This window comes from Columba livia, chromosome Z (assembly GCF_036013475.1).
Source record: "Columba livia isolate bColLiv1 breed racing homer chromosome Z, bColLiv1.pat.W.v2, whole genome shotgun sequence".
Classification (NCBI taxonomy): Eukaryota; Metazoa; Chordata; class Aves; order Columbiformes; family Columbidae; genus Columba; species Columba livia.
In genome coordinates this window covers 33367446-33393992 of record NC_088642.1, presented here as the reverse complement: position 1 = coordinate 33393992, position 26547 = coordinate 33367446, and the positions used below count along the sequence as shown (strand labels likewise).

General features: G+C 36.7%; 1 protein-coding gene across 3 annotated transcripts in view; it reads left to right on the top strand.

Moving 5' to 3' along the window:
* The window catches only part of PRR16 (proline rich 16), a 154455-nt gene that overhangs the window by 77695 nt on the left and 50213 nt on the right, over positions 1-26547 (top strand). For all 3 annotated transcript variants that reach the window (XM_021292598.2, XM_005506224.4, XM_065045331.1), the window contains one exon: positions 24117-25012. In XM_021292598.2, coding sequence (XP_021148273.2) covers positions 24117-24875 — 759 coding nt within the window. In that variant the 3' untranslated portion in view covers positions 24876-25012. The remainder of the gene's footprint in view (positions 1-24116; positions 25013-26547) is intronic.

The following is a 26547-nucleotide window of genomic DNA, read 5'->3' as shown; positions in this document are numbered from 1 at the left end:
AATTTTACTGCATAAGATCTTGTTAATTCTTTGTCAAGCTTAGTTTTTTAAATGCCCCTCGCTGCTGCACTTTTTACAAGCATTTCCCTTGGCTGACCTTACTGCACATGTTTTAATGTTTTCTGTATGATGAAGTGCACATAAACGGAGAAAACATTCTGATTTTGTCAGCTCTTCTCCAGAGCAGAGGACTTCCATTCACGTTTTCATGTGTCCTGGGCTGGGTCTGTCTACATTCCTCTCATCTCTTCACAGTACCTGATTCCTCGCACCTCTCTCTGTACCTTTCTCTTAAATTTGAAAAACACTATGGGAATCAGGCCTGGAGCGCCTTGTATAAAGGATACTTTAGATCTATTTGGTGCTTTAATAATTTAAACACTTTTCAGAAGCTATTAATTTCTTAAAACAATTTAGGTGGTCTCAAATAATTTATTCTGCTGCCTCAATGAGCACATTATACATGTCCTGTACTCTGAAAAGCATACGCATCTTCAAAAGATGGGGTTTTATATTTTATTTTTTATTAATGAAGTAAAATAATTTCTGGAAGACCATGTTTTTTTTCTTGCTGCTACCACCAACCACATTTTTCCTTATGTTTCATTCTTTGTTAATTGGCATTTTATGCCTCTATAAGCTATTATTTTGCAAGTACTTGCACAAAATTAACAGAATATTTGATATGATTATACATATATGTATGTCGCGTATATATATGTTCATAATAAACTATATCTAATATGTGTATAAGTTGAAAAACAAACCTGTTTTGAGACAAAGTGCATTTGCCATACACAGGAGAAATGTGGTACAGGTGTTTGAAATAAGGCAGTGCTTTCAGTAAGGATGAAATACTCTAAATGGCTTACTCCCACTTTTGTTGAATTTGAAAGCACTTAAAATTCCCAGGACTTGACAGAGTAACACAGACCATATCCCTGGACATGCACAGCCAGTCAACACTGCCTCAGCCATGGGACCTGTTTGGTGAAACAGGTTTTGAGCCTTTTGGTGAAACAGGTTTTGAGCCTTGTGCCAGCACCACTTGGTGCTGCTGAGAGTTGTCTGGATGTGAAGTTATTGCATGTGATACAGAAGTTTCATCAGGAGAGTGTGGTGTATGGGCAATCCTGGTGATGTTAATCCCTGAAGCTTTTGACATGTCTTCTGAGGCTGTTAAAGTCAGGAATATAGAGTATGCTGTGAAATCAGTGGAGGATCACTCATCCTTGGGTGATTAAGTTGTATTTTGGGCCAAGCATACTGAACTAGAGGTCTGGGTCATTTGTCTGTAAATGTCAGTTGCTTGATTTGGGGATTCAGGATAAAGCCTTATTTTTTCAAAACAACTGGTCTTTTTTTTTTCTTTTTTTTTTTTTTTTCAAAGCTGCCTGCTGTTTTTATCATGTGGGATAATACAAGCATGAAGAGTGAATGGCTTTTTTAATGATATTTTCAGTAACCAGGATAATCACTTGCATTTTCAGTCACCTCACAAATGCCATTTGACCAATGAAATGTATTAAAAAGCTAACTCGTGTTTGGCTGTATCTCCTTCTCAGAGGAAATAGTAATCACTGGTCTGAGTACTCTTTAGTCTTGTTCATGTAAATCTTCTTTGACGCATAAGAAGCTTTGCGGAGAAATAAACCCACATCATAATATTTTCAAATACAGAACTAGGCCATCATTTCTTGCACTAGAAGTACAATATTCTGTTCATCATTTTTCTGTTGTTCTCTAAAAAAATTACCTAGCCAAACACATTGACAAAAGAAATATTTTCATTGATGGGTTAACTTGCATAATTCTGTGACTTCTTTATGGGCAGATACTCCCTCCTTGAAGGGGAATAAAAGTAATCCAAATAATTTGTTATGAAAAACATTTTACATAGCTCTAAAAGTTGACTGGCCTATCTTTTATATCTACAGAAAATCTCCCTTAAATTTATTCAGTAGCTTGTTTTATTTAACGCAGTATCACTCCCAACACATCATATTGTTGTTAAACCTGGTATGGAGTTAAAAACCAAAGTTATGTAGCATTAGGAGAATGAAAAGCAATTACAAGAAATAAGCAACTTTTTAATCGGAAATACTATTTAGTGGAAATATATCTGATGAAGAGAGATAATAAACAGTATTGAATTTGAACACAGTAAACCACTATGGAATAAAGGAAGTACACCTGCTCCTCTCCAGAAGAGGGCTAAGAAGTTGGTGAAGGGTTTGGAGAGGAAGCTGTATGAAGCGTGGCTTAAGGCTCTTGGTTTGTTCAGCGTGGAGAAGAGGAGACTGAGGGGAGACCTCATCATGGCCACAGCTTCCTCACAAGGGGAGAAGGAAGGGCAGGCACTGCCTTCTTGGCTGACCAACGACAGAATTTGAGAGAGTGGCAGATGTGCCAGGGGAGTTTTAGGTTGAACACTAGGAAAAGGTTCTGCACCTAGAGTGTGGTGGAGCACTGGATCGGGCTCCCCAGGGAAGAAGTCATGGCCCCAAGCCTGACAGTGTTCAAGAAGAGACTGGACAATGTCCCCAGACACATGCTGTGAACTGTGGAGTTGTGATATGCAGGAATAGGAGTTGGAATTGATGATTCTTGTGGGTCCCTTCTGACTCAGGACATTCTATGATTCTTTCTTCAGGAAAGTAAAAAAACCTTATTTTGTATGTTAAACACAGTAAATTGTAATTGTTCAAATTCTTTTATGAGTGTTCATCAAACCTATATACCTATATTTTGATACAATGCAGTTTTTATACATTAGAAAGAATTAGAAGACCTGCTTATTATTTTTCAGTAGAGACACTATTCTTAGAAGTTTTTGTACCCTTAAATAGACAAATCTGTCATTCAAGGCAGCCAAATTATTTTCTACAGCTTAAGATTCAGAAGGCAGTAAAAAACATGTTTATAGAATCTTCCCTCAGAAAAAATCCTGGGCTTGAGCTATGAGGTAGTAAGGGTCAAAGTAACTTCTTATTCACTGATCTGTCCCCAAGCTTGATAGATCAATGATGCAAGAGAAGCTGCAATGTTGTTCCTCAATAGGATATCAGGTGGAAAGGGGTATCAGTTCCACCTCTCAGGTATCTCAGGAGAAATAGTGGAAAATGTATTATGTTTCCCAGGACTGGGGACAAAATCTGCAAACATTCCGTTACTCTTGCTGATCCACGGCAAGCCTTGGAGACTGGAGATTTTTTCCAACTTACATTTCAGTTCATACTTCTTGATGACAGAATCACAGAATGGTTGGGATTGGAAAAGACCTCTGGAGGTTCACCTAGACCAGATCATACAGGAATGTGTCAAGGTGGGTTTTGAATATCTTCAGGGAAGGAGACTCCAGAACTTCTCTGTGAAGCTTGTTCCAGTGCTCTGTAACCCTCAGAGTAAAGAAGTTTCTCTTCATATTCAGATGAAGCCTCCTATGTTTAAGTCTGTGCTCTTTGCCCCTCATCCTATCTTTGTGCACCACTGAAAGGAGTCTGGTTCCATCCTCTTGACATCCCCTTGAGATATTTATAAATATTTATGAGATCCCTTCTCAGCCACCTCTTCCCCAGGCTGAACGGACACAGCTCTCTGAGTCTTTCCTCATAAGAAAGATGCTCCAGGCCTGTGATCATCTTTATAACCTTTTGCTGGACTCCCTCCAGTAATTCCTTGTCCTTCTTAAACTGGAGAGCTTAGAGCTGGACACAGTACTCCAGATGTGGCCTCACCAGGGCAGAGTAGAGGGGGAGGACAACCTCCCTCAGCCTGCTGGTCACACTTTTCCTAATGCACCCTAGGATTCTGTCGGCCTTCTTGGCCACAAGGGCACATTTCTGGCTCATGGTCAACCCGTTGTTGACCATAGATCCCAGATCTTTCTCTGCAGTGCTACTTTCCAGCAGATCCACCTCTAACCTGTACTGGTCCCCTAGTTATTCCTCCCTAGGTGCAGGACCCTACACGTGCCTTTGTTGAATTTCATCAGGTACTTCTCTGCCCAGTCCTCCAGCCTGTCCAGGTCTCACTGAATGGCAGCACAGCCTTTTGTTTCATCAACCCTTCCTCCCAGTTTGGTATCATCAGCAAACTTGCTTAGGGTACACTCAGTCTCTTCATCCAGGTCGTTGATAAACAGGTTGAAGAACACTGGACCCAGTACTAGTCCCTGGGGGAGCCCACAAACCACAGGCCTCTAACTAGGCTATGCACTGTTGACACAACCCTCTGAGCTCTGCCATCCAGCCAGCTCATGATCCATCTCACCGTGCATTCATCCAGCCTGCACTTCCTGAGGTTGCCTATAAGAATGTTGTGAGAGACTGTCAAAAGCCTTGCTGAAGTCAAGGTAGACAACATCTACTGCTCTTCCCTCGTCTACCCAGCCAGTCATACCATCAGAGAAGGTTATCAGGTCGGTCAAAGATAATTTCCCCTTGGTGATTCCATGCTGACTACTCCTGATAACCTTCTTTTCCTCCACATATTTGGAGATGACGTCCAGAATGAGTTGTTCCATCACTTTCCAGGGATGGAGGTGGGGCTGACTGGCCCCAGTTTCCTGGGTCCTCCTTCTTGCCGTTTTTAAAGACTGGAGTGACACTGGCTTTCTTCCAGTTCTCAGGCACCTCTCCTGTTCTCCACGACCTTTCAAAGATGATGAACAATAGCTTAGGAATAACATCTGCCAGCTCTCTCAGCATTCATGGATGGATCCCATCAGCACCCATGGATTTATGAACATCCAGTTTGCCTAAACGATCTCTAACCTCATCCTCCTCAACCAAGGGAAAGCCTTCCTTTCACCAGAATTTCTCTGCTGTCTCTAGGGTCTGGGATTCCTGAGGGCTGGTCTTAGCAGTAAAGAAGAGAAGGTGGCATACAGTAACTCTGCCTCATCTGTACCCTCTGTCACGAGGGCACCCACCTCATTCAGAAGCGGACCTACATTTTCCCTAACCTTCCTTTTGTTGCTGATATGCTTCAAAAAGCCCTTCTTCTTGTCCTTGATATCCCTGGCCAGATTTGCTTCCAAGTGGAGCTTGGCCTCCCTCATTGCATCCCTGAATATTCTAACAGCCTCCTTACATTCCTCCCAGGTGGTCTGTCCCTTTTTCCACATTACATAAACATCCTTCTTCCACCTGAGTTTTTACAGAAGCTCCTTACTCATCCATGCTGACCTCTTACTTTACTTGATTTCTTGCTCATAGGGATGCATTGGTGTTGAGCTTGGAGGTAGTGATGTTTGAATATTAGCCAGTTCTCTTGGACACCCTGCCTTCTAGAGCCCTAACTCATGGTATTCTTCTTCCAGGCAGGACCCTGAAGAGGCCAAAGTTCACCTGCTGTAGTCCTGGATTGTAATCCTACTTACTGCCCAGCTTCCTCCATGCAGGATCCTGAACTCCACCATCTTGTGGTTGCTGCAGCTGAGGCTGCCTCCAGCCCTCTCGTCTCTAAACAGTTCTTCTTAACTTGTTAGTACAAGGTCCATCAGCACACCTCTTCTGGTTGGCTCCTCCACCATCTGTGTCATCACAGATGCCACAGTTGTCATCAATGATCCTCCTGGACTGTGCGTGCTCAGCTGTGTTGCCTACGCAGCAGATGTCAGGGTGACTGAAGTCTCCTGTGAAAACCACGGCATGTGATTGTGAGGCTACTTTCAACTGTCTGTAGAAAGCCTCATCAGCTTCCTCTTCCTGTTCAGGTGGCCTGTAGTAAACACCCACAACAGTGTCCCCTTTGTTAGCTTTTTGATGTTCTAAGTAGCTCCAAAGCTACAGTAAAGTCTCCTGCCTTTCTTTATGCTTGGCAGCAGAGACTTTTCTAGTGCAGTCAGAGCAGAGGCGAACAGAGGAAGCTTTTCTGCAGGCACGGCTGAACACCCAGTGCAGCAGAGGCCAACAAAAGCTCTGTTTCACTTGCACAGTGCTGCTTTGATGGCAGAAGAGGCCAGGGAGGGGGTGACTGATCCTCAAGGTCTAGGTAACGTGGTTAGACCAGCGAAACTTTGTAGAATGCAGCTGGTCTAAAACGTGATGCCTGATGTTACACCATTGGCCGCAGGGTGGGCAGCACAGGGAGAGTGCTCAGGCTTGACTGTTACACGGATCTCTGTGGTGCTTCCTGACGGATGTGCATAGTGCTGGTACAGGAGCTACACTCTTTCATGCAAAGATGCATTCTTGCATATTCTTCTCACTTTCTTTTAGAAAGCAAGAATATTATCTATCACTCAGTGATACAGTCACTACTTTAAAGATTGTGACCTGTGTAGCTTTGAAGCATGGACCAGCATTAGGACAGTCAGCATATTTCTTCTTGGAGTTGGGTGCTACTAATGATCACTAAGCTTTGCGGACTCTGAATTATTCTTACACTTTTACTTGCTAGGTGGGTGTTGCACATGCGTGGTATGATTAAATATGAAAATTTTAATAGCTAGTTTAATATTACTAGAGCAGTTACTTTGGTACCTTGCAGAGGTGCAATCTGGAATAGTGATGTCTTGAAACTGTAGCAATTAGTAAATCTCCACGTTCAGGTTTCATGAACATGAACACAGTGGCTTGTGCCAGTGACCAGAACAGGAGCTCAATGGAAAAATAATTAATTTTCTTCATATTAATGAAGTGATTTTTATTCATTTTAGCTATAGCTGCTTTAAAAGTTGACCCATGTAAATGTCAGTTATGCTTTGAACCAACATGGTTTTACTTTTGCTTTGACTCAAATGTTAAATATTTTGTACTGGACCAATGACTGCAGGGAAGTCGTTTGGCAAAAGATAACAGTGAAATATCTGAAGAGCAAATAGGTGTGTGAAATGTCAGATACTGAGATCATGAAAACTGTGTTTAATTTTGTTCACATGTTTAATCAAAACAAGGTGGAGGATTATAAATAGTGTGATAGAAGTGGACAGTGTAATGGACAGTTGCAATATCTTCAAATAATAGATTTCAAAAGATTTTACAAGGCAATAGGAGTCAAGAGAAAATAGAATTCAATTTGATTTTCATTGAACATTGCTTCTCTGATGAAAATATTTCATAGCTTGTGGATTTAAGACTGCTGTGTCTTCATTTTTCATAATGAAAATAAATTATTTTTCCCTTAACTTCTGAGATCAGAAGAATTAATTTTCACCTTTTTTGGTAGAATACACAAAATGAAATGTTGGAGCATAGTGTCTGTTTTTAGTAGAGAATTTGGATGAGCCCATCTGCTTTTTTTCGTCTTTCTTTTTCAAAGTTTTCTTTTTATTGAGAGAATGAAGTAGATGCACAAAGGAGCTGAACTGGGTAGAAAGTTGGAAAGATGTAAAACCTAAAATTGTTTTTTTGTTTTTTTGATTTTTTTTTTCCTTGCTTAGTAAAGATCCTGTGTGTTTGAAAGGCAGAGTGCTTTGTTCCAGCCGTTAGGCTGGTCTTATAGAGATATTACTGCTTGCTTCTTTTTGTAAGTAAACACATCAATCTGAGAGTGAGATGCAGTTGGTTTTCTAGCTAAACTGAGGGTTTTTTAAATTAAAGTCTGATGTATAGCTTTCAGTAAACTCTCCTGGTTTATTATGAATAAAACAAATAATTGCAGCCTGCCTTAAATTTGTATTCTTCAGGAGATTAATTCTCACAGCCTGGATTTATTTATTTTTACGTTCCTGAATTCTCTTATCTAAACTGTGCCCTTATATAGAAGGATTAAAGGTAACTCTACTGCTCTTACTAGCCATGGAAGGAACTGTGTTATTGATGTGTTATTGTTGGTTGGCTGGGGTTGTTCTTGTTGTTGGTTTGGTTTGTTTTTTTTTGGTTGTTGTTGTGTTTTTTTGAATGTGGTTTTGTTTTGTGTTTTGTTTTGTTTTGTTTTCACTAGGATTCACCACTTCCTACAGCCCAGGGAGAAAAAAATACAGATTCTTTTACTCAGCAGTTCACTCTTCCACTCCACCAGTAAAAAATGCCAGCATGGATGAATATGTTGCATATCTCCACAACAGCTTAGCTCATGTATTCCTCTTATTATTGCCTACTTTATGCCATCATGATATTTTCTTTGTTCTCTTTCTGATTTTTTAGATAATGGTGCTAAAATTTGAGATTATACTTATTGCTGTGAGGATCCTTATTTTATCTGTAGACCAGAATCTGATATCAATGAATAGAAACATACTGATTTAATTAAGAGAACTATGTCCTTATTTCATTATTTGTAATGTGCTTATACTTTTTGTTACAGAAATCATAGCACAGTTGCAATGCATGAAAGATTCAATCTTTTAGCTGTCAGGACTCTATTTTGCCTATTAACTCTATTTATTCTAATAACCCTAGAAAGCCCATAAACAGCAATTAGATAGCACATATTTTGCAGGGAGGGTTGAGCACAAGAGGAATGTGAGTCTTGTTTCAGAGTGTACAGTCTAAATGGATGAGAGATAGAATATGGAGAAAAACAGTATCATGTAAAGATGAAGCTCCTTTCTTGAGTTAACACAACAGTTACATCTGTAGATCATGAATTATTTGAAGACGTAACAACTACATTGAAAACAATTGTGATTTTTTTTTTTCTGTCACAAACAGAAAACAAGATAAAAACACGTTATGAATTATTCCTTCTGCTGCATTATCTGTGATTGGATAGGAGCATGTTCAATGAATTAATCGTGATTTTTTTTGCGTCATCGTGGTGTTTTTACACTTCTTGATCTGGAGGAGGGAGGAAAATTTGACCTTAAAAATACTTGAGGTAAAATCATGAACGACAAAACCACCTGCTGTAGTTGTCTAGAGAGTCATCATCAGTGAACACCTTTCTTTTTTTTTAATGGCTTTATCAATGCCAAAGGGCCGCTATTGTAACTGTTTGGCTAAAAATGTAGTTCAGCCCTCGTATGTTACTAACCAAGTGAAAAGAACAAAATACAGTGATCACCGGGTTAACCAGACACATTATAAATATTTAATGGCAGGTGTAAAATATGCATATAATATTGCATATACTCATTTAAAAATACTTGTATAATAATGTATATAAAAGAAGAGAGAAGAGTTGGGGAAGACTTAAACATCTAAAAATCTTTGTGATGTTTTGCAGAGCTGCTTTTGTCTTAACTGTTCTGATGTTAGGAATAGTAGCAGTAACTATGATCCTTGTTCATACGTTCAGGTTGTGTGTTTTTATCTCCTGACATTTTCTGTAGTATGTTCTGTTAAGAAGTTCGTTGGTGTATGTCATTATCACACAGAAATAAACAATGAAATTAGACACAGATATTAAATAGCTATATTTAGTACATAGTACTAAACTAATTTAATAAATTTAATTCCATAAGGGTTTAAATGATTTTCATTTAAAACTTTAAAATAATTTGTAGACCTTGCTTTTTCTTGAAGTGTTTCAGAATTGCTTTATTTTTCAAGTACAGATTATATTTTTGACTGGGTTTGCAGCACTTTCTTGTGTAAGGCATATATTCTCTTTACCCTGGTTTACAGGCCTGTTTTATGAGTGTGAAGCCCAAGTATCTACTTTTGCATTGTATGTTTGCATTGCTAAATGGGCAAACCTTGGCTCTAAAATTCTAGGTCTTAGTATCAAAGTATGAATTAGAGATGTAAAGCTTAATTATATAATTATCCTTTCACTAGTAGCCCAGAAAAGAAAAATATTATTTCTTCAGTGATAATTGATTATGTTGTATACAACAGATGAGATTTGTGATAAAATGTTAATGCATGTACAAGAACTGTTGTATGTAACCTCTTTTTTTCACTCTGGCCATGTTTTGTTGAACAGTAGCACTGCATTTTTAGTTGAAATAAAGCAAACCAAGATGACCTGCACAGGTTAGCAGCAGAAGCCGTCACATCGTCTTTCTTCCTAGTGCTTCTCTGTGCATCCTGCCAGCAGCACTGGAAAAATTCCACTATTTACATCTAAGGACTTCTTCAACACAATAGGTACAAAACATTTCAGTCCTGCTGCCACAAGTACTGCAATTATCAGAAAGGGACTGGGAATTTTAAGGACAGGATGTGAGGACTCTTCAAAGTGGATTAGTAATGTGGGTGGCAATCAAATTATTTTGTACTTGAGGGATTGCATAATTATCCAGAGCAGAAGCTGTGCTACTTGCCTGTTATATTTACTAAAAAAAAAAAAAAAAGTATTCATGTCTTGTAAATTCCAGAAGACAATGCAAAAGGAAGGTCCAGCAAACACAGAAGACTTATTTTTTTATCTATTCTCTTCATGGAGTTTGAATCAGATTGTCCTCATATTGACATAGTAAATACAGAAGTAATTATTAATATACATAACTTAAACATAAGTATTGCATAGCTTTTTTGTTAACAACGTAACTCAGCTGAAAATGCTTCTATTGGGAAACCAAAAACCAGGACAAAGCTTCCAAGACTAATTCTCAACAATTTGTTTCAAGGAGTGAATCATTTTGACCTTATCTTTGGTTGGAAATTTGGAGTAGCTTTGCTGTATCATAACTACAGTTTGCTACCCTGCATGACTGAGGCAGGGGGTTGCTCCCCCATCCTGCAAACCAGTGTGTTCTGCAAATCTGTTTGGAAATGGTGTTCTGTTCTGTGCATCAATGTAGTCTATAGCTGCAGTTTCCTGTTGAAATGCAACTATTCACTTACTGAGGGAAACACACCTCTCAGATATCACCTTCAGCCTTTAACTAATACTTCTGATAAGTCGTGTCTCTGTCTTATGTTAAAAATATCAAAATTAACTTAACCCAAGGGAAACCTATGCCGCAGATGCAGAGACATCTGAACTAAGTACACAGGAGAGGGACTGGAACACAAGCAGTAAAAATACAGTGTCGTGGTACTGAATGCACCACCACATACCATGTCAGATGGCCAGATTACCTTTGAAAGTTGTGTGGTGCTGGGAGTTTAGATATGTTACAGGCATAATAGGCCAAGCTTCTTTGCATCTTGTGCAAAAGCAAGGAAAAACTTTCTGTTTTCTTATGTTATAACCTACCTGATGTTTAACTAGAAATAAAACTGGAACAGCATGTAATAGTGCCAAAAACATGAGCTAATGGTCTTATAAGGACAAAAATTTATTACTTGTTGCTTGAAAAACATAAAAACATCCACAGTATTGTGTTTTGGCACACTCTGAAACAATTACCTCCTTCGAAAGTACTGGAAATACCTGAGCTACAAATTTCCTGGTTTTTTTTTTCTTTTTTTTTTTCTTTTTTTTTTTTTTTTTTTTTTTTTTTCTGTTAGGGTGATTAATAGAGCAAATGCAAGATTTGGAAACAGAAGACTTCCTAAATCCTAAAGGTATTAGAAAAGCATTTTTAACACTCAGCAAATAGGATGTGTATCTCATTGCAAACATTAGCTGTAAACTCTGCTCCTTCACCTTTGCTTCCTATGTATCCTTAATTTATGGTATTTGTTTTTTGTTTTTTGTTTTTTGTTTTTTTTTTTACTGGAAGACAGAAAGCAAGCTTTATTTCAAGCTCTGAAATAAGTGATTTTGATTAAATTCAGCTTTAACTGTATAGTAAGCAAACATCTATGTAAACATGTAACATTAGATTACATTATTTACTTTGAATTTTTTTAAATAGCTGTCTTGGCAATGTTCATATTATGCTGATGGGAATACTGTAATTATTGCAAAATCATTTAATTATATTATTTACTTAAAAAATCCTCAGCTACAGTTTGCTCTCAATCACTGTTTAAAATACATATAAATTTTACTTATAACTTGAAGAGGTCAGAGTTATATATCTGCCTAAGGGAACAAAATGTTGAGAATGTTTTATTTTTGTCTTTATTCAGATACTCAGCATATTGAATTAGAAATGTAGTTGAGGTCAAAGCCATGGAGAGCTGAGACTCAATGAACTTTTAGAGCATTTTAACATACATAATGTATACAGAACCAAAGATGAGATAAAACTTACTTTCATTATTTCCCTTATGCACATGTATAATTTTATTTGAAAGAATATGAAAAAAATGTTATCCATAAATAGTAAGATATAATATTAAGATAAATATTCTATAACTTTTTAATTAAAGTCTTTGAATATGTTGTGATGCATTGTAAACAGAAGTCATTTAACTTGGAACAATAATTGAAAGGCAACCAAGTATTCATTTCAAACCTGCATGGTTCATAGCAATTACTCTCTTTAGTAGCAGGGTTTAGATGATTCATTACTATTACTTATTAATAGTGTAAGCTCACCATGGGCTATCTCCTGTCATGTATTCTGCCACTACAACTAGATGGAAAAAGTCAAATTGAGTCCCAAGAAGCCTTCAATAGGGTCAATGCTACACATCTTTTTTGTTCTATTATTCTTGGAACAGTGTCTACAGCGCGCTTAGTTCCAGATGTTGCCAGCAGCTCATTGGGAGCGCAAGAGGGACAATACATCTAATCCATTTTTAGAGGTCTCAGATGAACAAGTTATACAACTTTTTAATAATAATCATAATTATCAAGAACAGGTTTTTTTTTATCCAGCCAGACACTTTAACCCATTGCATGAACAGAAGCTCTTCCTTTCAAATAAACCATATCAACAGAAAGAGTATTACAGGTATATCTGAAGAAAAAAACCCCTACTGTGTTAGTATGTTTTCACTGTAAAAAGCAGACGATGCTGTTTCTTAATCTAAAATTTGCTTTGAACTTTGGATTTGTTCAAACTTTTATTTAGAATGAAATTTAATGGCTTGCGAAGTTTGAGGTCATGTTTTGAAGCCAAAAGAAACTAGTCGGAAATGTGTCAACTAAGCTAAATCCTCCAGTTCTGTTCAGCTCTGTTGAAACTGTATTTTAATAAGTGTCCAACAGGCTTGGAATCAGTACTTTCAGATTAATGTAAATTCTTTGCACAGTTTCACTTGGGCTTAAATGTGGCTTTGGAGCTGTAACAAAAATGGTGCAGAAATATTAAAATATGGAGGCCAACTAGACTCAGAGAAGTATTTCACTAGTAAAATCCTTTCAGTCAAAAAATCCACCAGCCGAACATATAGTCTCCCAAAAGATATATTGGCTGTTCTTGGGTGATGTCTTTTTGGTTTTGGAACAGAAGGATGTTAAACATTCATTTCTGGAGTTTCTGTTACACTGTCAGAAGAAAAGGAAGGGCGACAATTAATATTCTGCCTAGTGGTTGATGTAAAATTGAAGAAGCATACCTAGTGCTGAAGACTGGAGTTAACACAAAAGAATAGTAATAGAGTTGTTTACTAAGTTCTCAGAAAATTCTTTTGCATGTGCTACATATTTTAAATTATTTTTCAGAGCTATAATGTTGCAAGTTGTTTGTTTGTTTGTTTGTTCACCATAGCTGTTATTAATGTATCTGAAGAGTACCTAGGAAACTATGTGATTACTTGAACTTTTTAAATTTTTTAATCCTACAGGGCAACTTTCAGTTTCCATGGTGAGCATTAATAGTTTGGGGATACACATACTTTAAGGAACTCCTACATACTGTTCACATTAGTAGTTAAGAGCTTAGACAAATATTTAGCATTCATTTAAATTAACATTATCTGTGATTAGGCAAATCACTGTATTTGTAGTCATTATGAGCCAATGTTTGTAGCCGAGGTTGTTACGTAGGGACTAAAATCTACAACATTTTATGGTGCTGCATTTTCAGCTGGCATAACATTTTTATTTAGAAAACACTATGAATAATGAGAATGCACAGATTAGCCATTCCTTAGTTTTTGTCAGCGTGTATCTATTTTCAATTGTGTTACCTGTTTTGAGAGAGAAAAGCAGTAGTAAGCTGCAGCTTCTAAAATGCTGATTTAGGAAGATACTTCTGATTCAGAAGACACACTGAAGTCTCACAGCTGTGGTATTCTCTGGCCTCATTATATTAAACAAAAGACGTCCACTGACAGAGAGTAGTACTGAAACATGTACACAAGAGTTCCACATCAATTCTCTTGAGTTTTCTACAGGGAAGCATTTTTACTTGTACTTACATGTGCATTTAAGCATTGAATGCTGATTAGCAGTTTGTCTTCTAAATTTCTGGATTTGTGCCAATGAATTAAAAAATTATGTATGCAGAAATAGTGTGTACATACCATGTCCATCTTCATCCTTTTCAATGTTTTGTGTTTTCTTATCTAATAGCATAAGAATAGAGGTCTGTAGTCTTTGTGTTTTCAAAAATGTAATTTGTAATTCCACAAATTTGGGAGAAAGTGTATGAAAACCAAATAATAATATAGTTGGACATTCTCCTAACGATAGTCTTATATTGCCATATTCAGAGACAGGATAAAAAGTAGATTTCAGTGTCCCTAAAATGACAATGAGAATTTTTCCAGTACTTTCACAAACTTGATTATTCACACAGGCTATATCTACACTGTCAAACCTAAACTCGGAAGAGTACAAATAAAATAATAATAAAAAAGTATAATTGACATCAGTATAACAGTAAAGGGAAAATTGCTGATTTCCTGTTAAATTGCAGTTTTCTTTGTCAGTCATATGAAATTAAATTTTCTTTATATTCTATTATCTAGTCCTAATTCATTTCTCCAGTATTTAAAAACCTTTTTATTTAGTTGTGAGCCTTTTGTTGATGTTCAGAATGAGCTGTTCCAGCTTTGTTGGGATCTGTTCTTGAACAATTCTCAGTAACACTGCTGCTCAGAGAGATATGTCTCCTACATAATATTTCAAATATGTGGATTGATTTGCTATGCTTACATAGTTTCGGGAACTGCCTCCATATGGATAAAGAGTGGAGCAAAGGAAAGTCATGGCTGATAACTCAAGGTGAGACTTCTTACAGTTTGTCTTTCAGCCTGGGTAATGAGCTATGTATGAAATCATTGCACTCCCTTACCAGAGTTAAGACAAGTGTCGTTTCTCTGAGTCTCTAGATGTGACATTAAAACAGAATTATTCCTCTTTACTGTTGTGAAATTAATTACTTTCCTATATTGCCAAATGCAAGATGATATGAGTATTTCACTGGAAGTGTGAAATTCTGTTACCGTTCGTGAAGAATGCTGACTTAGTTCAGTCAATATTTCAGAACAGCTATTTTTTTTGTTACAAATATTGTTTGCACTTGCTTTTCTAGAAAGGGATTTTTTTTTTGTTGGTTCATTGGTCCTTATTTCTCAGGGTTTTGTTTATAATAATTTTATGAAAGTTCTTTTGTGTGTGACAGGAACTGTAACTACTGTTCTTCATACCACATACCTGCCTTTGTCTCTCTCTGATCTTCCAAGCAGTTTCCCTAGCAAACTTTGTCCAAAAGGGTACACAGAAGATTTACCATGGCTATGTTAAGTTCTTAAAAGGGAACACAGAGAGCAGCATACTGCCTTTTCTATTTCTTTTTCAATTCCTTCGAGGAAAATAAGCCTTTCTGGTAGAAAGAACAACTGCATGTGGTTGCGTTTTTTTCTTTTATGTATGTAGTTGTGAGGTGTGTAAGCTTGCGTAGGATTGTGACAGGTCTCACAGTAACCTTGCCTTTTGTTGGTGCTGCAGGGTGGGTGACTGAACTGTCTGAGATGCTACTGTAAGAGTCATCCCCTGAAAGCTCAATTTTGAACCTGCCTGGAAGTGTGTATTAACTGAAGTATTGGATTAATTCCTAGTGCTATTCTAGAATATCTCAGCATAAAGTGTCAATATTATTTATTAATACAGCTTCAGATGCAAAGATTCTGTTGAATACACAGTAAAACTTTTATTATAACTTATTAGTGGTAGCAGAAGGACTGCTGGTGTAGCCAGCTGTTTGATTCTTTTGTTTCCTTGTGTAGGGCTATTACTCTTTGTTCTACAAGATTGAGAGGGCTTGTTGCATAGCTGTGGTTTTACAAAACAGCTACAGAATTAAGTATCATGCAAGTCCATGGAACACTTTGTCTATAAAAGCTTCTCTGTTTTTTTCTCAAGCAAAAGAAGAGTGGGTGGCATGTCCATGTAATAAAGGTGGGAAACTGTAGGATATTGCAGATGCTAAAAGCTTTTATGTGGGTTCAAGCAGAAACAGGCATGTTCATAGTAGAGAAATATGTCAAGATCTACTTAAATCAACATCTGTTAAGAGCTCCTTGAGATTGAAATTATTTAGACTGGTATAAGATTCTGCAGAAATATTTCTGTGTGACTTTTCTATTCTTGTGCTTTTGCACAAGCACCTGCTTTGTTGTAATTTTTCACAGTGTTGTACTAGGTAGGCCACTTATCTCTCCTGCTACAGCTCTTTTGGTTTCTATTTGCAATTTTTTGGATTACACAACTATATAAACTTGTTTCTAGTCTAAATTTGAGTCATGGGAGGCTATATTCACTGGGGATGGCAGGGAGGCGGAGGGTGATGCACACACAGTGTAAAGAAGTGAGCTGTGGCAAATGCAAAATATATGACTGATGCTGGAATATAAGACTCTGAGAACAGGGTCTTATTCTAATGTTATGCAGATTAAACTGTACTGGCCCTCTCACTGTTTGTAGGGATCTCCCTTCTGTTTGTTTTTAGCTCTGTGCTTCATTTATGTCCTGAGTTGTATCGAGTTGATGGGAAGGTACATAGTTTGACTGCTGGTCTTAAAGTTTCCTGTAGTAATTATAGAAAGCTAACAATTTCTGGTAGGATTAGAGATGCAATTATAAGATATTAGAGCTACTGACATAGCACATTTGTCAGTGCCTTACTTAAATACAAGAATGGCCTCTTTGTGATAGAACTGATTCCTATTATATTGTTAGTTACATGCTGCTTCTTCTGGTTTGTTACATAGTTAATTTTTGCATGCACAGTGCAAAATTTATCCATGTCAAATTTCACAAGTTTTTGGAATTGCTTCAAAAATAATGGAATTAACACATTTTTATTGCACTTATTTAAAATTAAAGAATACCACCTAATTTTGTTCCTTCCTCAGTAATTTTTTTTTAGTTCCAAGTAAGAAAGCAAAAACTTGTGCTAGTCTCATGACCTAACTTGATTTTGATTGATTTACAATCCAGATCAGTAACTGCTTGTAACTTTCTGTTTTCTAGAAAACTTTCAACAAACTGTTAAATCTCGCAGCTGCATACTGCTGTGGTGTAGAACTAAACAGTAATGTATATATTATAAATATTCCATCTCAGAAGTAATATCACAGCTATGTACCATTTCCATTTTGCTGATGCAGCTTTTTTTTGGGAGGAGCTAGCCTGTAGAGAAGCAAGTCATTCTAAAAAATAAATCTTACTTATAAATCCATATGAAACTTTGAAAAACTTATGTAACAGTGAAAATGGCTGGACTTCTTAGGAAAAATCATAATGCTGGAGTTCTGTGAACTTACAAGTTTATGAATCTTTAAAAGTATATTACTTTTCTTTCAGAAAAGCAATTTGGTTCTTTATTCAATGGTTGCAAAAAAGCACAATTGTCTGTGGTAGATGGAGTGCAGCTAGTGGTTTATATATTCATTGAATATTAGTACTTTACTGCCTTGTTTCCTGCTGCCTTTAAACCAGAGAAAAGACAAACCTGGTGAAAGATTTATTGTGAGGAGATAATGAAACTCTCAGTAGGTTACATATGCGTTTGTGGATGCATATCGCATAATTACACACTGAGAAACACTGCAAAAAGTGTTTGTGACTAACTCTAGACACTCTTTTCAGACAAGTTTAAGGATACAATTAAGAAGTAAAAGAAACTGTTACTTTCTGTGTCATGTTTAGTCTTACTGCCAAGTTAGATGATTATAATGAGATCCTGGCATCCAGTAAGAAATATGAAGGTTTGATTATCAGTCTAATAGACTTAGAATATTCACCTACGAAAGTGCCTTAACAGAGGTAAAAAACAGACGAAACTTGTAAGTACAACTCAAACACAGAAATATTAGCCGGCATAAACTGCTTTTGATAATCACAAGACATTTTATTGGACAAGATTCTCAGTTGCTTTAAACAGGGACTACAGTTTAAACTCAGTGGAAAAGATATATTTTTCTGATAGCTCTATATTTTTAAGCAATTTAATATACAGGTTTGCTAACACTGAGGAATGGGGATAATTGTAGGATATCTTTGCATTGCAAATTGTTTGCAACTTTAGTGTCTTCCCCTTTGTTTTTTGAATTTTTTAATTTGTTTTGGTGAGTGAGTAGTATTTATGTCATTTTGACCTCATTATTTGGACAGTACTGATGCCTTCTCCATACACTGATGGTTGAAGCACAGAATTTCTGAGTCTAAATGCACATTGGGAAGGATTTTTTTCAGTAGTAGATAACCTAATCTTACTTCTGTCTACAACAAGGAGATTTAAATTTTCTCTAACAGTTTAATGTGCTGTGCGCTTCCAGAGAGAGAAAACAGGGAGGAAAGTTGTCTCCAAACCATAATCTTCAGTCTCAGTTTACTTATGGTTCTGTCTTACAAATGTCACACAAATTATGTTCAGGTTTAATCTTAGTGAAGCGGGAATAAAAACTCATGTAATGTTACCATCGATCTTACATACTGCATAAATTTTAAAGTTGCATGTATAAACTTCTGCAAGCAGACTTTCTCATAAATGCTCATAGAACTTTAGCCATTAACTCAAATATTTTTCAGATCTTTATTAGATGTGTTCTTACATGGCATGGCTGCCTTTTCTTTCCTAGCTTCTTTTACATTGTTTTTTTACTCCTGGGTATCATATTTTACAACATTCATCCACTGATTCACCTTGGTTTCTTCAACTCCCACGTGTATTACTTAAATATATACAGAATGGAATCACTAATTTATTTTGCAGTCCCATTTTAACATCTAGTGATCTTGCCTCATTGCTTGCTCTTAGTAACTACTACCTGGTGATTTGTCAGCCTGAAGCAATCCTTGGTTACTTCATGTTTGCTTTTCTTCTTCCTGGTGGCTGTTTATCTGCTCATGCATAGGTTCTTTATTTCATTTGTGTCCTCTCTGGAATATGGACTTTTCACTTCCATGTATCCTTTTTGATGAGCTTCTAATGATTTCTTATTGTGGTTTTCATTTTTACTTCTTTGGTGGATATTATTCATAGCATTTATTTAACAGAAAAATAACATTAAAATTATCTAACAAAATTAAGAACAAATTCCAGATTTAACCACAGACCTATAATTTTCCTTTTGGCTTCATTTTGTTCTCATTCTTTAGTTTTTTGTGTCCAACACAAACCTGAAAACTCTTGAAGCAGAGAGAAATGTATTATTTTGCTCGTCTGTAAAACATCTCAAGCATCTTCGTAAAGATCTGGATTTTGCTGGTATGAGGAACGTATCCCTGATTACTTTATACTATCTTTTCAATTATATATTTCTACACTCTTTTAATATTAAATTTATTAGTTTAGCCATCTTGAGAAAACCTTTTGAAATAGTGATTTAAAGAAAAAAAAGTTTAAAAATGTGTCTTAAAGTATAAAAGTTAGTGCATTGCCAAGGAAGAACTCAACAGCAATAGTACTCATTTGCTTCACAGAAGATCTCTGGTCTTCCTACTGTCGTACAACACTACTTTTTTTTTCTTGAAGCTGTTATTGTAGTTAGGTACTCAACAAGGAGGAAGCTTACAAGGTGAGTTAGTCAGCCCCTCTGACTTAAGTGTTTTAGAAGCACTGGTGCATTTGAGTACTTGTTTCCTAATTTGAATGATTTTTTTTTTTTCCCCCAAATGAGTGTCTATGTAAAAACTCAAAAGAACATGAAAAAGCAAAATAATTGTGAATCATAGCTCGAGTTGTACTTTTGTTGATTTTTTTTTTTTTTTTGGTAAATTGCTGTTATATAGTGTTGATTTTTTAACATACTCCTGCTGTTTTGAGATAAGATTTAATTCACATCAATTGATTGCTGATTCTAAATGGTGATTATAAATTATTATGTACGTGTTTTATAAATGCCATTCTTGTTGATCTTCTGCCTAGTTTAAGTATTACTGGAAAGAAAAGCTTGAGTGACTACATAAAAAAATAAATTAATAGGAAAATAGAAAATAATTTTCAATCAGTAAACTTGTGGTGAAGGATAAACATAATATCTACATCAAATTTGGTTTATCCAAACAATTTATTTTTTCAGTTCATTGTGTGGTAAAGATACTCCGTTTTTGTCAAAATAAAACCAAACAAAATACTACTACTAACAAAAGCGATAATAACAATAATAATAATGGCAGCAAAGCTCCACACGTATTTCTAAGGATAAAATGATGCTATAAGGAGAGATTTGACTTGAACAATTTAGATTTCAGCATAAAATATTTTGACTCTGTAGAGGTATTAACAGACTTTGATTAATTTCTTGGGGTCAACTAGAGAAATCCAACTCCATCCCCACTGGGCACCTAATGTTGTCATCCAGTAACAACTCAGAAGGGGGTTAGGGATTATCTGATTTCCTGATTCATTCAGGAGTGTCACACTGGATCCTACAGAGCTTGAAACCTCAGGATATCACTGCCAGGGGAGAAGTGGGCGTCTCTGCAGAGCTCAAATCGGCTTAATGGCTAAGGAGTTCCTCAGGCTATGAAAGAATGTCTCCCCCATGCTTGTACATGTGAATCAAGTCCTGTTTAATTCCAGAACTAAAAATGGACAGACACTGCACAAATAGAGCAGCTTTTTGTTTCTCAGTATTATTTTCTTACTTTCATAGGAAGCGTGTTGTGAAATGGAGGCTATTTTTTCAACCAGTTTTTGCTTGTTTTGTTTTGTTTTTTAACTACATAAGTTTTGCTGTGTCAGTCACCAGTTCTCTGTTGTGTTTTCATCTTATTTGATTTTTTCCTTCTGGGATGAAAACAAACAAACAAAAAAGAAATAGCAGTAAACAGAATCACAGTTTATGGTGGGAATCAATCTGGACAGATAAACTCTGTTGTTATGCCAGAGCTATTTCATGCTGATTTTGTTTTACAAATAGGTAGGTGACAAAAAAAAGAAATCTGATGTGTACTGTATATATATGCCCAGAGGGCAAAAGATAAACTCTGTAGTCATTTAATTTCAAGACCAGTTAATAACAGAAATTCCTGTTACTCTTGAGGAAATTTTTGCGCTGTCAGAACAGTCTGAATGGATGCAAATTTTCTCATCATCGGGGTCTGCCATTTTGTGATACACGTGTGCTGCATAGTTACAGTGTATCATCACACTGCCAGTGGAATATCACCTTTAATGCTTCTGTCTCAAATAATAACCACCACATTTTATTTCTCTAGGATTACATTGCATGGACTACACTGTATTTTGTACAGTGTGGAACAAGGACAATCTGTGTTGCAGATGAGGCGTAAAGCAAAGAAGCCATCCTTTATGACTGGCTCTACTGAAAAAAATACATAAAATTATTAGAATTTTGTGTATGTCTTAAAATTTAAATACATTTTTATTATTTTCTTCATTAGGAATTTGGTATTGGAAATTATGAGTGAATTTTACTAAGGTAAGAAAGATTTACTATGTTATTTGGGTAAATTCCATGAGATTTATCCATAGCTAATTTTGCAATAACCACATCAGCAGTCCATGGCTGTTTTTTTTCCTCACATGTGTGATGTTGATTTCCAATGTCCTGTACAATTACAGGTACACTTTGAGGGAGCTATCATGGTAAACAATGGAGGAAAACGCAAATTTGTTTTTGTTGGGAAAATCCAATTGAAAAAAAAACAATTCTTATTCTTGGCATTTTAATATAGCTCTTATTAGGCAATGTGAATCAACCAAGTATTGTAACTTAGTATTGTCTAATAGTGCAATATAGGCCAATGTACTGTCACATGTACACACTATCCAGTACTCCTGTCTTAAGCATTCTTACGGATATACCTTTCCTTTCTCTCTTGCCTGCAGCTGTTTATCAGGGTGTTTTTTGTTTCTTTACTTGCCAACGAGTTTGATTGGTTTCTGTTGCATCAATCCCTTCTGTAGCTGTTACAGGTTATTAAAAGATTACATATTGGATTCCAGGAGAAGATTTAATAGTGTATTTAGCCATATTTAAGGAGACCCTAATATTTACACAAATCCATGCTAAACTTGCAAAGGGGTGTGTGAATTTCAGGCTTAGTGCCCAGAACATGACTGTATTTTCCTTGTACCTTTAGATTCACTGTTTCATTTTGAGAAGTTCTCTCTGCCTTGGTTTGCCTAAGTAATGTAAGGTGATAAAGTTAGTTCTGTGAGTTCTTTTTCTTGTAAACTGTCTTTCCTCCAATGAATTTTGGGTCGTTTTACTACAGATGTGGTTTATCTGCCTTTCTTCTGAAATTTCCAAGAGTAGTCATGTGGGAGATGTTTGGGATCTGACAGTTACCAGAGTTCAACTGTACCTTTTGACTTCTAGGCTAATACTTTAAATCCTGATTATTTGAGTGAATTAATGTCTGTCTTTTGAGGGTGTAATTTGTCTTTATTCGTAGCAAATAAATGAGTATTTTAATTTTTTTTCAAAGATGTTTGAAAGCTCTCTTTCTGAATCATGGTTATCTGCATATTTGCTGGTTTCAGAAGAAGGAAAGCACTGAACTCAATTCTTGCTTATGAATTTTTATAGATTTTGTATTACACAACTGTTAGCTTCTGTATGCACAGTGGAGGTTAAAGTGCTCTTTCATTTTATGGTGGTTTTGCTTTCATTATTTACTGTTTACCACTGGGCACATAAGTGAGTTACTGGTTTGACTGAATGAAGAGTTGCTGCCTCAGTAATGATTTTTTTTTTTTTTTTTTTTTTTTTACAGTTAACATATGGCTTATACTGCTCTAAAATAGACTTACTTTGAAATCAATAGTATTAGGACCAAATAATTGAAAGCAGGAAGTAGAAATAAAAGTCTCAAAGGGGTAAGAAGAATTGATTCAGTAGCACAACTGGAGGCATCTAGTTTCATTTCAGATACACTTGGGTGCCCCCTCCAGTTCTCCCTCCAGAGTGTCACAGGTCTCTCATAAGGACCCTATGCAGTTTTACAAGCCTTCTTCTGTTCATGTATCAAAGTTAGCTAGTAACATTTCAGCTGTTGATTACTTTTTGTATTATTTTATGTAATGTATAACTTTATGTGAGGACGTAAAGGATAAAGAGCAGTTTTTAAATGTGTGCGTAGTTCATGTGGTGTCTGTTCTAGTTATGTATAGAATATAACTACAGTTGTTCAACCAGGTACTGAGTGAAATGCAGTTTTTGGGAAGGGCTCTTAAGTGTTGTAAGACAAATTTTTGCTACCTAGTAAAAGCACCATCAGTTGCATATCCTCTAAAAAACTGAACAGAAAAAGGAGTCTGGAAGACTAGAAGAGGTCTAACATTATAGAAACTACACACAGAAATATGGGATGCAGAGGAAATCTTGTGATAAAGTGCACAAATTGATAAATTCCTGTAACTTTGGAAACCAAGCTACTTTTCTTATTTTCTTACAGCAAATGCTATTTCAGGATTGCTTCAGAGGATCTCAGATCTTATGGAAAATATTCGTAAATGGAAATGTTGCAGTCTAATACAAGAGGGCAGTTGCTTTTAAGTACCTTATTTATGTTAAAAAAGAGGAAAAGGTGTACCCAATTTATGATTGTAGGTATATAATATAATCTATACAGAAATGCATATTTAAATCTAGACTGTGTGAAAGGTCAGAGTTAAAAGATATTCTGCAGAAGATTTGGATTCAGAAGCTGTTATGTAGCAGCTAAAGTTAAATAATTCAGTCTCCTCCTGCACTGGAGGGCAAAGCATAATATTAAAGGATTACAGTTCACTTACAATGATACTGCCAAGTAAAGCCTGGAGGGAAAGAAATGGAATTTCATTCCAGAGTGTTTCAAGTTGTATTTTTTTCATATTCAGGTGATGAGTTAGCAAACTAGCCATCCCTATGAGTATGAGTATGAGTATGAGTATTCTATTGATAAGAGAAACAATGATAAAAAAAAAAGGATGCTTCAGTTCTGAGTAGGACAAAACTGATAGTGGAGAGTGCTTCTGTTTTTCTATGCCTTCACTGGGGCAAGCTTTTCTCACCATTTTCATTCTGACTGTTGCACAGGTGGTTGACCAGATTGACACGCTGACGTCTGACCTGCAGCTCGAGGATGAGATGACAGACAGTTCCAAAACGGACACTCTCAACAGTAGCTCCAGCAGCACAACAGCTTCCAGCTTAGAGAAGGTGAAGGTGCGGGGCAGTGCACCGCTCATCAAGCCACCCGTGCACCCCTCTGCCATCCTCACTGTGCTGCGGAAGCCGAATCCACCCCCACCTCCACCGCGGCTGACACCTGTCAAGTGTGACGAGCCTCCAAGGCTGCCTCCTGTGGCTAACCCTGTCAAGACTAATGGTACCCTGCTGCGAAACGGTGGCTTGCCAGTGGGGCCTAACCGCATCCCAAACGGAGACATGTGCTGTATAGCAAACAGTAATTTGGACAAAGTTGCAGTGCAGCCTCTGATGCACAGACCTGAGAAAGAGCGATGTCCTCAGCCAGGAGCACGAGAACGGGTACGATTTAGTGAAAAAGTGCAGTACCACGGCTATTGCCCTGACTGTGATGTTCGGTATAACATTAAAAACAGGGAGGTGCACTTGCACAGTGAGCCTGTCCATGTTGCAGGAAAGCTGCCACATCAGTGCCCTCCTCTGCCACCTCCACCGCCTCCGCTGCCTCCATTTCCTCTGGAAAATGGAGGGTTCGGGTTAAGTTCCAGTAATAGCTTTCCTCCTCAGAGACCTGCGACTGTGCCTCCACAAACTGCACCAAAACCCCAGAAGACCATCTTGAGGAAATCAACCACTACAACAGTGTGACTTATGCCACTTGAAACAACTCTTTGTTTTTTTCCTATATATAAACATAAATAGGTAATGAGCACTTTCTACTTGAGCAATAAAAAGACCCAATATATTACTCCCTGTGTCCAGTGAAGTGGCATAAAAATCACATGGTAAGTACAAAAAAGAGTGCTTGTTGATCTTACTTGTATTCAGGAAAGATATTATTATGGCAAAGGATGCTGAAAAGTTTTTCATGCTTCAGTTCATAGTTTGTAAACACCTATTGGAGTTTCATACCTGTAAAATGGCTTAAAAGACAGTGAAAAGAAAATTCATTTTGAAAATGCTGAGTGGTGATTCATGATGGATTTTGATCTGTCTGACATAAGGGAATAACCATTGCATCTGAGTTTCAGGAAACTTCCTGTTACTAGCAGGTACCTTTTAAAATGTCAATTTGATGGAACAAAGTGGAGTGCCAGATAGCAGCTTTTGGTTGAATTTGAGCAAATGCATTTCTTTCTGTCTGACTGCTTGAGTGAAGGCATTGTGTGTGGAGTGGTGCAATAGGAGGCACTTTCAGGCAACATGGTGTTTGGACAAGAACTAAAGAAATAATTGAAAGATACGTTGACATGGCTTTGGAAGACTGATCTCACATTGATTCTCACTTGCTCAATGTACCACAGCCAAGGTGAAGCAGAGAGTTTTCAGGTGAACAGGGATTGTCTCATTCAGTTTCCCCTATTTCCACTGCTGCATCTGCAATATAGTAGTAATATTTTATCTTACATGTGATGGCAGTAGATTAAAACAACAAAGCCCAGTCCTACAGTTTTCACAAAGCCTTTGTCTGGTGCAAATCTCTTTTTGAAGGCGAAGAAAGTTTTGCCTAAGGCCTTCAGGGACAACCACTTAATTCATGTAAAGAGCTTTGAAGTTGAAAAGCTCTGTGCAATTACAAAGCATTAACATGCAAAACAAGATATTTTACATGTTATCACATTTTGATGATGAACCCAATTAATACTCTTACTAGTTGAAATAAAGTCCTCAGTGCTTTTAATTTTTTTCATCGAAAACCATTATTTTATTCTCACAAAGAGAATTGTTAGGACCTAGAGTTGAAACACATTTGATCAGTGAAGAAAATCTGATAATAAATCTGTTATTTACAAAAGTCATGCCAAATTAGTCTCAAATGGTCCAACAGCAGATGCTATATAAAAGCAGTATGTTTTTTCAGCTGAAATGTAAAACATAGTCTGTAGCAAAACAGACAAAACTAGACCAAATAGATTTTTAATTTAGATTTCCATTTACATGCAGGAATAAGTATTAAACTGAACACCAATCTTCCCTGTGTGGACATTATAGCATGTTTATAGTATTTAAACCAAAATAATATGAATAACCATGACAAATTCTAGCAGATAACTGCCCTTTGAAAACCTTTGCAGTAAACAAAGATAGTATTTTGTGCAAAGACACATTTAGAGTCTAAAGCTTCATGTTGTGTTCCTTGCATAGAAGTGACAAAGCAAGAAAATTGTCTTAAATGCTTAATCATGCTTTCCGCAAATGCTCCTCACATGCTTTTCATTATGCTCTTTACATTTTGTATTGTTTGACAATACTTAATCTCATTGGAGCTGTTGCCAAGTAAAGTCCTAGCACTTGCAGCAGGAGGGCAGTAACTTGTTCT